The sequence below is a fragment of the Rhamphochromis sp. 'chilingali' genome, assembly GCF_963969265.1.
Source record: "Rhamphochromis sp. 'chilingali' genome assembly, chromosome: 11".
Lineage (NCBI taxonomy): Eukaryota > Metazoa > Chordata > Actinopteri > Cichliformes > Cichlidae > Rhamphochromis > Rhamphochromis sp. 'chilingali'.
The window spans coordinates 24,557,291-24,571,296 of record NC_137938.1 but is presented as its reverse complement, the minus strand read 5'-3'; the positions used below and the strand labels follow the sequence as shown (position 1 = coordinate 24,571,296).

Below are 14,006 nucleotides of genomic sequence, written 5' to 3'. Positions count from 1 at the left end.
ACAGAAGTCTGGAATTTATGCCAATCTTCCATTTTCCAGAACTGTCCAGTGGGCCAGATTGGAGACTTAAGCAGGCCACTTCTGGCCCCCAGACCTTATTCTAAGGAGCTTGGAAAGAAAAGCGTCTGGACTTTAGATGGGGATGGACCATTTGCAGTCTATCTGCATCTTAAGGACAAAGGTCACTCCTTTGAGGATGCCAGTGTTCACATTTTGGACAGAGAGGACAATTTGGTTTGAAAGAGGAGTGAAAGAAGCTATCTATGTCCACTGTGAATAGCCATCTTTGAACAGAGGTGGTGGTTTACTACACCAACTGTTTACCATCTATAATCCAGTTTTGAGATCCCTTCCCAGATGCCTTAACGCCCACTCACATCCTGGGCCTTCTGACCTCAGGAAATTGCATGATAGGGCGGGGCCAGGTTTCGCAATGAGTTCACCCGAAACTCTGACCTACACCCGTTTTCACACCTTGGCTCGTGTGATTAGGTAGAGGATCATTAGGGGGTCAATTGTCCCTCTTAGGGGGACACTCCAACGGGGCTTAAATCTGGGACTCTCCACCATTTGACCTTAGAACTGAAGAAGCTTCTCGGATCAGAGGCGAAACGACTTCAAGCAACTTAAAGAAGTCCAGATGCTCTTCTTTCCAAGCTCCTTAGACCACGATGACCTGGATGACTGAGAACCTTCACAGACCCCAGACTAGACTTGTAGTCAAGACCGCCTAAACCAAGACCAAGACAATACCAAGACCAGAGGTTATCGAGACCAAGACAAGACCAAGACCAAGACAGACTGAGTCAAGACCAAGACAAAGTCGAGACGAGACCAAGACAAAAAAGTCTTTAAACTGCAGCCAGATGCTGCTTCGTTTACGGGTGTCAGGCATATTTATGTGTCTTTGCGATGCACTCGCACAGCCCTCCTCACCGCTGTCTACTGTCTCACTCACTCACTGAGAGGACAGACGCACGCTCCACTTGACTGTCGCGTCTCTCACCCTCTCTGTTTTTCACATAATGATATTATCCTATATCCTCGCATGTGATTGGCCACAATATGGAGGGATTGGAGCATAGCTGAGCCACTGTGTGAGACCTGAGCAGCTAAAGGAAATTAAGTGAGGAGCTGGCTCTCGCTCAATGGGAGTCGACTCTTCTGATTCACTACAAAGCACTCTCTAACTCTCTAAGCACGGCTCTTAGAGCTGATGCTTTTGCGAATGACACATTATCGAACATTACCTTGTGTGTCATGGATACTGTTGAGTCCAAATCTCCTGACCTCTATGCCAATCTGAGACAGCAAGACCGAGACAGCGAGACCAAGACAAGACCGAGGGATCAGGACCAAGACAAGACCAAGACCAAGACCAAGACCAAAGTCTGTCGAGACCAAGACAAGACCCAGACCACGTAAAAGTAGTCTCGAGACGGGTCTCGAGACGGGTCTCGAGACATCCAACTCTACCTCAGACCTTATGTTTGACACCTCTGCTCTAGACTTTAGGCCATTTCAGTTTCCAGCATGAACTTTTGGAAGGTAAACCCAGACACTGTATCGATATAAACAGTGATTTTGGATATTTGCAATTTACTGCAATGTTGCCTTAGCACAGACTTCTGAATGCAGAAAATTAGAGTAAGTGCTTTGCTGAGTTAAAATAGACTTTCTTAACTGCACCCTGAATGCATTCGTCTTAACTGATCCCATCGTTTTTAAGTCAGACACTTGGCAAAATATGTGGCTGTGAGCCCACTTTATAGCCCTCCAACTTTGAGTAAGAAACACTGGAGGCAATCAAAGCTCTGTCTGCACTATACAGTTTGACAAAATGATGACTCAACAGTGCGAGGTGTGCCAGTGTTCAACTCTGTTCGGTTCATACTGGAGAGTTTCTGTCATAACATTTTCACCCAGTGTGGAAAGATTTCAGCTGAGTTTTTTTCAGAGTAGTTAACAGCCAGATATACATTTATCTCAACAGCTATTAGCTTTAACTGTTGGTCAAGTCGTAATTTCAAGATTTTAAGAAATTGCTCATTCTTTTTCCAATTCCAGCAAATTTGAAAAGTGGGATTTTTGTAAAAATCATAAAACACAGTGTTCCTGCGTCCATCTGCTGCCCCCATTTTGAAGAGTGCTAACAGCTGCCACATTTTTTTATTTCCTGCAGATCAGATATTGCACCACTCCTCAGCGGAGGTGTGGCCTCACACATACGTCTCCCAGGGCCACTACTGCCTCTCCTCTTCTGACGCTTGGGAGCCCATCAACAACGATCCCTCCGTTGTGGCGTCTCCCCCTGCTGGCTCCTACGTTATGGGTACGGAGGGCTACGATGGGCAGGCCGCAGCTCACTTCCTGTCTCAGCAACAGCAGCAGCAGTTCACTCTCCAGCAGAGTCAACTACAACAGCTGCAGCAGATCCAACAGTTTCAGCACTACCACCAACAGCAGCTTCTGCAGTATCAGCAACAGCAGGTGATTGATTGAGAGTGCCGCCGTCTGGGTTTTAATCCAAATGAGACACTACATGTTGCTGCTAATGCGTAAGGCTTGAGTATCAGAGATGGTTGTTATAAAATACTGTCTGGTAAAATAAATCTATCAACACATTATTTTATTTATTTGTTCACTTTTGTATAGGCACAAGTACAGCACATGAACAAACCCACACATCACAGCATTTATAGACTAAAAAAGCTGGGCTTTTATTCAGAACATGTTCTCAGAAACTCTTACCTCCTGGGTTTCATGCTCAGTCTGAAATTCGCTCTTGACTGTGGAAATAGAAATTCAACAAAATAATCTTAACTCGACATTTTTCTATCTAATCATCTCCTTTTATTCGTTTTTGTTTTTGCATTACTTCATAGAAAAGATTTTAGCCTAAGCAATGACTCAACCGCATCTGATGTGAACGCTGACACACCTCACACTGTTGAGTCATCACTCTTGTCAAGAATCCCTCATTAAATGCTCAGCTGAACCTGCAAAAATATGACATTCTTCCAAAGGGACGCATCCAAATCATTTTTTAAACAAAAATAAAAAGAATTCCATGCATGAGGATGGAATTTCTTATACTGTACAAAAAGATCTGCATATCACCTCTGTTGCCTAAGGAAAACAAAGTCAGCTTACTGCATACTGACATGGGGAGCATGTCATGAAACATTCAAGCTGGCAAACAGGTCGCACTGCTCATTCCTCACATTTTACTGATTAGTCTTTTCTGTGTGTTTCAAGTCTCTGGAGCACAGGCTACACAGTGCCAACCACTCTTTGCAAGCAACACCCAACAGCACCATCCACAGTCTGGTTCATCAAATTCACCCTCCGCTGGTTGATCTGTGGAACACGGGGCAGATGGAAACCTATCAGGCAGAAGCCGGCGGGTACATGGGTGTGGCGGCGACAGTGGAGCCAAGCCTGTGCGTTCCCACTGGTGAAGAGATAGTAGGAACGGAACACTCCCCGCTACTGGAACAGCAGGAGGAGGAGGAGGTCAAGGTGAGTTGAACATGGGGTTGCATTACATAAAATTATCTCTTCAGTGATTAATATTTGATTTTGTAGCTTTCTAAGCGAGTTCTCAGAGGCACCAGACTGGAGGTTTAGTTCTGCTTACTGCAACATGTGTGTCATTTCTGTTTTAAATCTGCAGACTGTACTTAAAGTTTTGTCTCGAATCATTTAATCATAAGATTGGTTTGATTTTATGCACGTGTAGCAATCTAAGATCAATTTGTCAATAGAGGGGATACTGATTGACATTTTTGAAAAGAATTGTCTGCCAGTACTTTAATTCAGTGCAGTTTTCTTTGTACGCATAGCACCAAATCACAACAACATTCACCTGAAGTTACTTTATATTATAAGCTAGAAAACCTACAATAACAGAAGAAACCCCAACCATTAGACGACCCCCTTTGAGCAATCACTTGGCAACATTGGAAAGGAAAAACTCCCTTTTGACAGGAAGAAACCTCTGAGTGAACCATGGTCAGGAACGGGCAGTCATCTGCTGTGGATGGTTGGGGGAAATGGCAAAAAGAGGAAAGTGAGGATTTCTAGCTTTTCCTTGGGTACATTTAAAAGTTTTATTACGCTAGCCGGGCAGCTGTGTTCTTGGTTAAGATACTGAACCCATTTTTCCCCCGAGACATCGATCAGGGTGCGAGTATGTGCATGATTGTTAGAAGGGTTAACACCATCACATCCAGAAGGTCCTGGATTAGGATTTGCTGGTCAGATGGGGCTTTCCCATGTGGAATATTCATTTTGTAACAACTATGTCTATGGCTATTGATGGAATTTTGGAATGTTTGACTATTGAGATTATGAATGACAAAAAGAGAAATGTTATAATAAGTTGCATATATCGGACACCCAGTTCAAGTATTGACACTTTTAATGAATGGATAGAAAAAACGTTTGCTTCGGTGAACCAAAAATTACTATTTATCTGTGGTGATTTTAATATTGATTTGCTAAATCCAACAAGGTTAAAAGCCATTGATGACTTTACTGACACGATGTACAGCTTATCACTATATCCAACAATAACAAAGCCAAGCAGAATAACTTCACATAGCGCCACTATTATTGACAATATTTTTACTAATGTCATGGATTTCCAAATTAATAGTGGCCTGCTTGTCTGTGATATAACTGACCACTTACCAGTTTTTACTTTGTGTGACTGTGATTTAAAAAAAATAGATACCAAGATCATGATAGCAAAGCGAACAATAAATGAAAAAGCAATTCATGCCTTCAATTTCGATTTAGCACAACAAGATTGGAGTTCGGTGTATGAAGAGTCAGATGTGGACAAGGCTTATGATAATTTCCTAGATATTTTTACTATGTGGTACAATAAACATTGTCCTGTAAACGAACACATGACAAAGAAAAAAAAGATAAAAAGTCCTTGGCTCACAAAAGGAATTATTAATGCTTGCAAAAAGAAAAACAATCTGTATAAACAGTTCATCAAAGTAAAAACAAAAGAAGTGGAACAAAGATATAAAGCATATAGAAATAAATTGACTGATATTATAAGAACGAGCAAACAACTTTATTATAGAAGAAGATTATATGAAAATAAAAACAATATAAAAGGAACTTGGGATGTGTTAAACAACTTAATTAAACAAGGATCTTCTGGAACATCATATCCTGAATATTTTACTGATGCAAATGGTGAAAATCACAACATGAGTAATATTGTCGATGGCTTCAATAAATTCTTCATAAATGTTGGCCCTGAACTAGCAGCAGACATCCCGTGTCATAAAAATGAAAATATCAGTAATATAACATCAAATCCCTTTTCACTGTTCCTCTCAACTACAAATGAGCAAGAAGTAATAAATATCACATTAAAATGTAAAAGTAAGTCTTCAATGGATTATCATGACATAAATATGTCTGTAGTTAAACAGGTTATTCTGAATATTGCTAGTCCCTTAACATATATCTGTAATTTATCATTTCAGTCCGGTTGTTTTCCAAAAAAAATGAAAATTGCGAAAGTAATACCACTATATAAAAGTAATGACAAACACAGTTTTACCAATTATAGGCCTATTTCTCTACTGCCTCAATTCTCAAAAATTCTAGAAAAACTTTTTAATTCAAGATTAGAAAAATTCCTTGAAAAACATCAAATAATAAATGTTGGTCAGTATGGTTTCAGAACGCAAAGAACCACTTCAATGGCGATAATTGAGGCAGTAGAAGAAATTACTGATACACTGGATAAAAATAAATATGCAGTTGGTATTTTTGTTGATCTCAAAAAGGCCTTTGACACAATCAATCACTCAATATTATTGGATAAATTGGAAAGATATGGTATTCGAGGGAAAGCTGGTAACTGGTTAAAAAGTTACCTAACGGGTCGGGAACAATATGTTAGCATAGGGCATTACCATTCAGAGAAACTTGGTATTACATGTGGTGTTCCCCAAGGGTCAGTGTTGGGACCAAAACTTTTCAATGTATACATAAATGATATTTTTGATGTTTCTCAAGTACTTAAACTCATACTGTTCGCAGATGACACCAACATATTTTTCAGTAGCGATGATTATGCTGATCTTGTAATGACCGTAAACAGGGAGCTAAAATTAATAAAAAAATGGATGGACATAAATAAATTATCATTAAATATAAATAAAACTAAAGCAATGTTTTTTGGTAATTTAAAATATAATGTAGAATTACCAATTATCATTGAAGGTGTACCAATTGATAATGTGAGTGAAAACAAATTTTTGGGAGTCGTAATTGATAACAAAATTTCATGGAAACCCCACGTCAGACACATAAAAACCAAAATTTCCAGAAGCCTCGCAGTTTTGAACAAAGTGAAACCATACCTTGATAAAGATGCACTTCGTACTCTGTACTGTACTCTGGTTCTTCCATATCTTCCATATTGTGTGGAAGTGTGGGGAAACACATATAAAAATACAACTAATCCATTAGTCACAGTACAGAAACGAGCACTGCGTATTATTCACAAGGCTGGTTATCTAGATCATACTCACAAATTCTTTCTTCAGGCAAAGTTACTTAAATTCCAGGATCTGGTTAATTACAATACATCCATAATTTTGTATAAAGCTTTTACTAAACTTTTACCGGCAAATTTACAAACTAGATTTGAAATTCGAGAAAAGGTTTATAATGTGAGAGGCTTTGGAGAATTCAAATTACCCAGAACTCGAACAACCCGTAAAGGTTTTTGTGTGTCTGTATGTGGTGTGAAAATCTGGAACAGTCTGAGTTTACAATTGAAACAATGCAAAAATATTCATAGATTTAAATTTCTCTACAAACAGTTGGTCTGGTCACAGTATACTCAATGATGCTTTTAGTGTGCTCTGTAATGTCTGTTCTCTTACCATTGCTGGTATGGATTCCAAAAAAAAAAAAGTGTGCGTATGTATGTACATATATGTACATGTGTGTGCAGATATATATGTATGTATATGTATGTGTGTCTGTTACTTGTAGTTATTACTGCCTGTTACCTGTGGTAATGCAATTTATAATTTATATATTCTGTATTCAGTTATGAAGGCTCTAATTGTTGTTTGCGAGCTGCCGTTTAGATGCTTGTATGTGCCCGGGGCTGTTGATGGGTCTGTATGCAATGATGGGCGTAGCTGCGGGAAGTTTGTTTTTTTTGTTGATGAGTGAGTATAGGGGTGGGATTTAATAAGTTTTCTTCGTCTCACTCCTTTTTCAGGCAATTTTTGTTTTTTGTTTTGTGCATTTTATGTTCAATATAGGTATTTGTTGTGCCTGAAAATGAACAAATAAATGAAATGAAATGAAATGAATGTTCTCCCTGTACCTGTGTGGGCTCTATATGGGCACTCTGGCCACAGTGCACAGACGTCCATATTAAGTTAATTGGTGAAATAGGTGTGAATGCTTATCTGTCTCTCTGTGTTAGCTGTGCGACAAAATTGGCAACCTGAGCAGTTGTACCCTACCTTGGTATCGGCTCCGGCCTCCTGACCATTGAATTAGATAAGCGGAATAAACTGAATGGATGGATTTTTTAACTTTTGACCTGCCGAAGACATATACTTTTACATTTCCATTATTTTGACTGAATTGATGACAACATTAACTGATGATAAAAATATTAGATTTGTGGCCTCAATAAGATAAAGTTGGGGATGGAAAAATTTGAATAGATTAGATAGCAGAAATGTCAGGAAACAAGAAGGAGAGTTGAAAACCACAGTTGCGACAGGCCTCCAAACTTCAGTTATTTTGGGGATAAATTATGTAAAAGGTGTGAAGCAAAAGGGACTGCTATGAAAGTTTTCATGAAAATTGCAGGGAGCAACCTTATTAATGCACAAAACAATCAGTCACCTATATATCTAATTCATGAAGTCCTCATCTTCAGGTTGATTTTGCTGTGCAGCTCAAGAAGGCAACACTTTTTAGCAGCTGAGCTCTTGTTGGCAATCCATCATTGAATAAGCAGTGGTATAGGATTGGCTGCTCTTCCTTATGACAAAAACCGTAATCACAATTATTTTGGTCCATATAAATGGACTGAATGCTGAATGGTACTTATGTAGCACTTATCTGTTCTAACTGAGCACTCAAAGCATTTTATACTACGAACCTCATTCACCCAATCACATACACATTCATACAAATCAACACCTAAGCGGTTTTATCTAACATTCACACAGACACGCCAAACTCTGATGGATGCGTCGTGACTGATCTTCTGATTGGTCAACATCTTGCTCTACATCCTCAGCTACAGCTGCCCCTATAAAACACAATCATATAACACAATAATTGTTTTTATCCCAATTGGATATATTGAATATAATTTTTGACTTTGACAACCTACAGTGGTATCATGGTAGCACAAAAAGCTTTAGGAAAAGATTCATTGGCTTTTCCACCCATGTCAACAAACATGCTAACATTTCTACCTGTTAGAGAGTAGTAAGCTTGTTCCTACTTGTTTATGTCACAATATAACTGCAATTTTACTGAGAGAAATGGGGGGAAAGGGGGAAAATGGTAACAGCCACTAAAAACGGACTATTATGTATCCCAATAGTGTTTTATTATAGTGCAGAGAGGCTGATAGGTTGGTCATTCGATTTCTGACTACATTTAAGAGTCTTTGAGCAAAACACTGAACCCCAAGTCACTTCAGAATGTCTGTGTGAATGACTGCAAAGAGCTCTGCAGACACAGCTAAAGTTAAAAGGCATGCTAAGTGCAGACCATTTACCATTAAAAATTAATTATTTGGACTTTGGAAACCTTGACTTTAAACCAGCATTGACTTGAGGTCTGCAGAGAAAGATTATGTATTGCAAGCTTCAAAACAGTTTGACAGTTGGCCTTGAGTTGAGACTGTCTTGACAAAGTGTACTTTGATGCGTCACGGTGATCTTCATATTTGCCAATCAGTCTGTTAGCTGATACAGTAGGAGAAATCTGAGGATGGATTTTGGCCCACTCCTCTTTACAGAAACTTTAATTCCTTCAGATTTCTTGACTGCCCATTGGCAACTTGAAGCTTCAGCTCCTTCCACAGATTTTCTACAGGACTGAGGTCTGGAAACTGGCTTTGGCTCATTGTTTCTCTTCTCCAAAAACAGCGGGTTGAGTTGATACCAAAGGTTTTGGTTTCATCTGACCACACTGTTCACTGTTCAGTAGAAAACCTAAGACCGATCTTCACATGTTGCTTCTTGAGCAGGGGGGACCCTATGGCGTGTGTTATCAGTGGTTTTCTTGGGGACTGTAGTCCCAACTGCCTTCAGATCAGTAATAAACTCCACCTGTGTAGTTTTAGGCTGATCCACCACCTTTCTCATGATCATCCTCAAAACATGAGGCAAGATCTTATGAGTGAAGCTCCAGGAAAAGCGCAATTGATGGTCATTTTATATTTCTTTCATTAGCAAATAGTTGGACCAAGAGTTGTCACCTTTTCACCAGGCTTCTTGCTGATGGTCTAGTAGTATATCCCAGCCTTGTGCAGGTCTATAATCTTATCCACGATATCTTTTGACAACTCCTTGGTCTTTTCATAGTGGCGGAGAGGCTGGAAAGAAAGAAACTGACTCTGTGGACAAGTGTGCTTTATACACATAATTGAGATCAAGTGCCTCTGTTATTGGTTGCTTGGTTGACTGGTTGATTGATTGGTTGAATGATTATACGTATCATGCTTACTTCACTCAATGCTATGCAAATCAATTTATAACTTTTATATAATGTGTTTCCTGGATTTTGGGGTGATATTCCATTAAAATGAAAATATCATAAAAACCTGAGACTGTTCATTTCTTTGTAAGTAACCAAACTTACAAATTCAGCAGGGGATCAAATATTTGTTTTCACTACTGAAGAGGACAATAGGTAAAAATCTATCCACATACATAAGTTAGTCATCTAGTTGACCTTGTGTGTTTCACTCTTTCTGCCCTGATCAGGAAGAAGATGTGGCACTGTGCATGGAGCAAGAGTCGGCCACATTGACTCCACCCACACAACAAGGGGATGCTTCTGGTGGCAGTAGTCCGGGGCAGCTGCCAGCAGAGCCAATCACAGAGCGGAAGTTGTCTGATGTCACTTCTGGTCTCATTCAGACACTAGAGGAGAAGGAAGAGCCAGAAGAGGGGCCTCCTGCTTCTGTGGCAGCCAACTGAGTTTGTGGCAGACAAGAGACAAATGAAGAACTGACTGGGGAGTCAGCAAGAAATGAGCATAATAACACAATATATCTCTATTACTCTGTTCCTTTTCAGGTATCAAAACCACAACTTTTTTGGTTGCAAGGTCATTTCTTCAAAATGGTGAGAAATAGATTTGGTGGACTCCCAATAACAGTAGAGCTGATGCAACAATGGACACCTGTTTCTTTGCAAGCCTTACATCCCAAAGGTAACTGAAGAAAAGACAGATGAAGGCGGAAGAGAAGCACCAACCGAGTGAATTATATCCACCGGGAAACTGCACTGAGACAAAAAAGAGGGGAATGGAAACATGCATGCTTTTTATGAGACAAGCAACTCAACCCTGTCATCATCTAATAATGATAATAGAAATCTAAAGTAATAAAAAAAATAACAATAATTTTGTAATAAAAGAAACAAAAAAAAGGACAACAATCTATGTATAAGTGTATGATAAGATATGAGATTTCCAGTGGGAGAACTACTCTGTTTACAGCTGTTATTCAACACATAAGATAGAGTTTAGTCAAATTTATTTCCCCATTGCATCAAACACATGCACTATACTTTACATCTGGCAACCCAAGCACTTTCACAGATGATTGAAGTAGGCCCAGAAAATCTCAGCATTTCAGTGAAATGCCGTTTTCCCCGAGGCACAATCCAGGGACAGGCTCGCCCTGCTGACTGGACACCCAAAAACCCTGCACAGATAAGGATTGTACTGTATACCGTGCTTCCTACTCTGTCTCTCTGTATGCATGTTTCTTCAGAGTACTATGGAGTACCTGTACTATACAGCTCTGTATAGACTTTGCACTGAACCATAGTATCCCAGGTGTGGCCACAGTGGCCCTGCAGTGGGCCTGCGGTGGGTTTGAGCGGTGGCTTTCATGACTCAGAAATAAACAAAGAGCTGCATATGTGAATCTCTTTTGCACTGATGCAATCCCAACAGATCAGAGGTTCCCTTTGGACTGTTGAGGTTACCCAGTTTCCGCTCTGAAAGCTTTCACCGACAACCAAAACCGAGCCACTTGACAACGCGAACCCTCAGCTGCTTTTTTTTTTCCATAGACGTAATCGCGATGAATAAAGGATGATAACCACTATTTTGAATGTACTGGAAGACAGGCGGCAGTACACGAGTGCTGCTTTGATGCCTCCTCCGTGGTCCACAAGAGAGAGAAGGGAGCGCTGTTCTGTTTTGTGAAACAAAAACAAGTGGGGGAGTCTTTCAACCATGTTGGAAAGTGGATTCACTGCTGGCTCACCAAGACCACAACAACACACACACACACGCACACACAGATATGAATATCTAAATTGTAACCAGCAATAGGCAGGCGAGACACTGGCTTCCCAGATCAGTGTCAGCTCTGTCACAAATATGTAAATATTCTGAGTAAATAAAGAAATTGCCTCTCGCTCACAATCACAACTGTTCTATTACAGTATGATTTCTTTATTTTTGTACACCTCTTGGGTCCCACCTTATTTTGGGGATTGCTCTCAAACTCACAGCTTAGCCTAGCAAAGTTTAGTTTTTTCTTCTTCTGTGTGCAACAACACAAAGACAAAATCGGAGGAAATGGGAGGGATGTTGTGTTTTAAGTTGGGTGATCGAATCAAACTGAGGGGCATTCAACTCGCTGAGATCATCGGCGGTGGAAAAAGTTTGGCGACGGCGACAGAAGGTTGCCATTCAGTCAGCCAATCAGGGAATAGAGCGGACGATAAGGACTGAACACTGGAGCTGAAAAGATCGGTGTCTTCCTGCTCATCGTTCTTACTGTGAAGCAGCTGCCTGGATGTTTGACAAGCATGGTTTATTTTTTGTGGGTTTTTGTTTTTCTTTCACTGGAGGAAGGACGGTGTTTGCTAGCGAGACGTGGAGTTAAACAGCGGCGGTGAACAAAGTGGACTTTCCGTGCATGGCTCACTGACAAAACTTTACGACACTACAAAACCACTGTTTTCTCTGTTGAAGGAGCACCTTCTCTCACTTTGATGATTGTGTGAGAAACTTTTAAGATGATAAGATATATGGTTTATTGACTTGAATGAATTTATTTATTGATTGCTTCTTTATGCAATGTTGGGGACAATGTTTATTTTTCTACTGACCTGCTGAATTCTGAGTTAGAGTAGGTGTCACGGCTGTAAAGCACTCTCGTTTTGTCTGGTTTTGAGCACTTTAAACCAAGAAGAGATGGAGCAGTTTGGCAGCTCACTGTTTTTAAAAACTTCAAGAATTTCAGTAGTGCCAGGTGACAAAAACAACTTGAAGACTGCTCAAAACTGCAAACAGAATGTCTTTACGCAATGGCAAATATTAATTTATTTATTGAAAAATTACTTGGTGGGGAGGAAAAATAAGACATCTTGTACAGAGTATAATTTCACGCGGGTACCAACCCTTCTGGGAGCAGTATCTTTTTTTTTAATGAGTCAGATGACGTAATGTGGTGGAAAGACCAATGCTTTATATATATTTCTTTGACCATCGCAGCTTATTTGGGCTTGACTGTTTGCTAATAAGCTACATCACAAGGAAACATGCATGAACTCCATTATAGACACTGCTTCGCTTTGGGTTATTTTTATTTATTTATTTATCTTTTTATTTATTTTGTGTTGTTGCTTTCTTTCTTTTTTTTCTTTTTTAATTAAATCTCAATGAATGAATAAACAAATAATAAGAAGCCAAAAATATTTCTGTGGATGTTAAGGTTTACTGATCACATCTTTGTTAACCTACTGGTTTGCAGTTGAGTCACTCTTTTTGTATTTCTACTGCCATCTTCCAGTTACAGTTACAACTTGTCTGCAGGCATGATGCTCAAAACCTGCTTCTGGTCCTCTGCCTTGCTCCTTCTCTTCCTTTCCGTCTATCTCTTTGTATCTGCTCTGTATATTTGTGTCTGTCTGTATGTCTGTCTGTGTACAGTAAGATGTCCACTGTCTTGTTGGAAAAATCACTGCCAACAAAAGAGAGAAAAAAAAACAGAAAAATAACTTGACGTTTTCACATCAGTCATAGGGAATTTGATAATTATAATCTGGAAGTGTCTGGCAAAAAAAGTAACTGCTGTATAAAACGCTGTATAAAATTGGATGGCTTCTGTAAAAGTCTGCATAAAATTGGATTTGTTTGAAATGAGGCAGTGTGACTGGTGATACCAGTGAACACTTATAACACTCCCACCTATGCATGCTTGTTGGATGGCTGTCACAGGATGGTTCTTCCGTGCTCCCCCCTCTCTCTCTCTTCTGTCAACTCTCTGTTTCTTCCCGTTTCTCTTCCTTTCCCCTCTTTTTCCTGCACGACCTCCTATTGACCCTCCGGCTCCTTTTACCTGCCTCCTCTCCTTTTCCTCCGGTGGAGAAAGAGCAAATAAACAAAACCAACAAACGGCATTTCTTGTGCACACGTGTGGTTATGTTTTCATGTTTTCACAGGTTGGAAATAATTAGATTCTCACATGTTCACCTCCTTTCTCTCAAGAGCTTAGTGATATGCTTTTGGGGGAGGGGGGGGGGGGGTCTTTTTCTTTTTTGGACTGACAGTGGGTGTCTGCGACCATGTGCTTGACAGGCAAAAACAGCAGTCACAAGGAGCTGGCAGCAGAGTAATCCAGCCTGTCATGCTTTTCCAAAAACATCCCTCTCCAGTCCTTATCAGGGACTTTTATGCCAGGAGAATATTAACACAGCCAGGCCTCCTCCATAGGGACTAACTGCTGA

The 14,006-nt window shown here is 40.0% G+C and overlaps 1 protein-coding gene across 4 annotated transcripts in view; it reads left to right on the top strand.

Annotated features, from left to right (window-relative positions):
• Positions 1 to 13,662, top strand: part of fam131bb (family with sequence similarity 131 member Bb) — a 31,521-nt gene extending 17,859 nt beyond the window's left edge. For all 4 annotated transcript variants that reach the window (XM_080896580.1, XM_080896579.1, XM_080896578.1 and 1 more), the window contains 3 exons: positions 2,183 to 2,490; positions 3,259 to 3,522; positions 10,017 to 13,662. In XM_080896580.1, coding sequence (XP_080752706.1) covers positions 2,183 to 2,490; positions 3,259 to 3,522; positions 10,017 to 10,232 — 788 coding nt within the window. In that variant the 3' untranslated portion in view covers positions 10,233 to 13,662. The remainder of the gene's footprint in view (positions 1 to 2,182; positions 2,491 to 3,258; positions 3,523 to 10,016) is intronic.
• Positions 13,663 to 14,006: the final 344 nt, after the last annotated feature.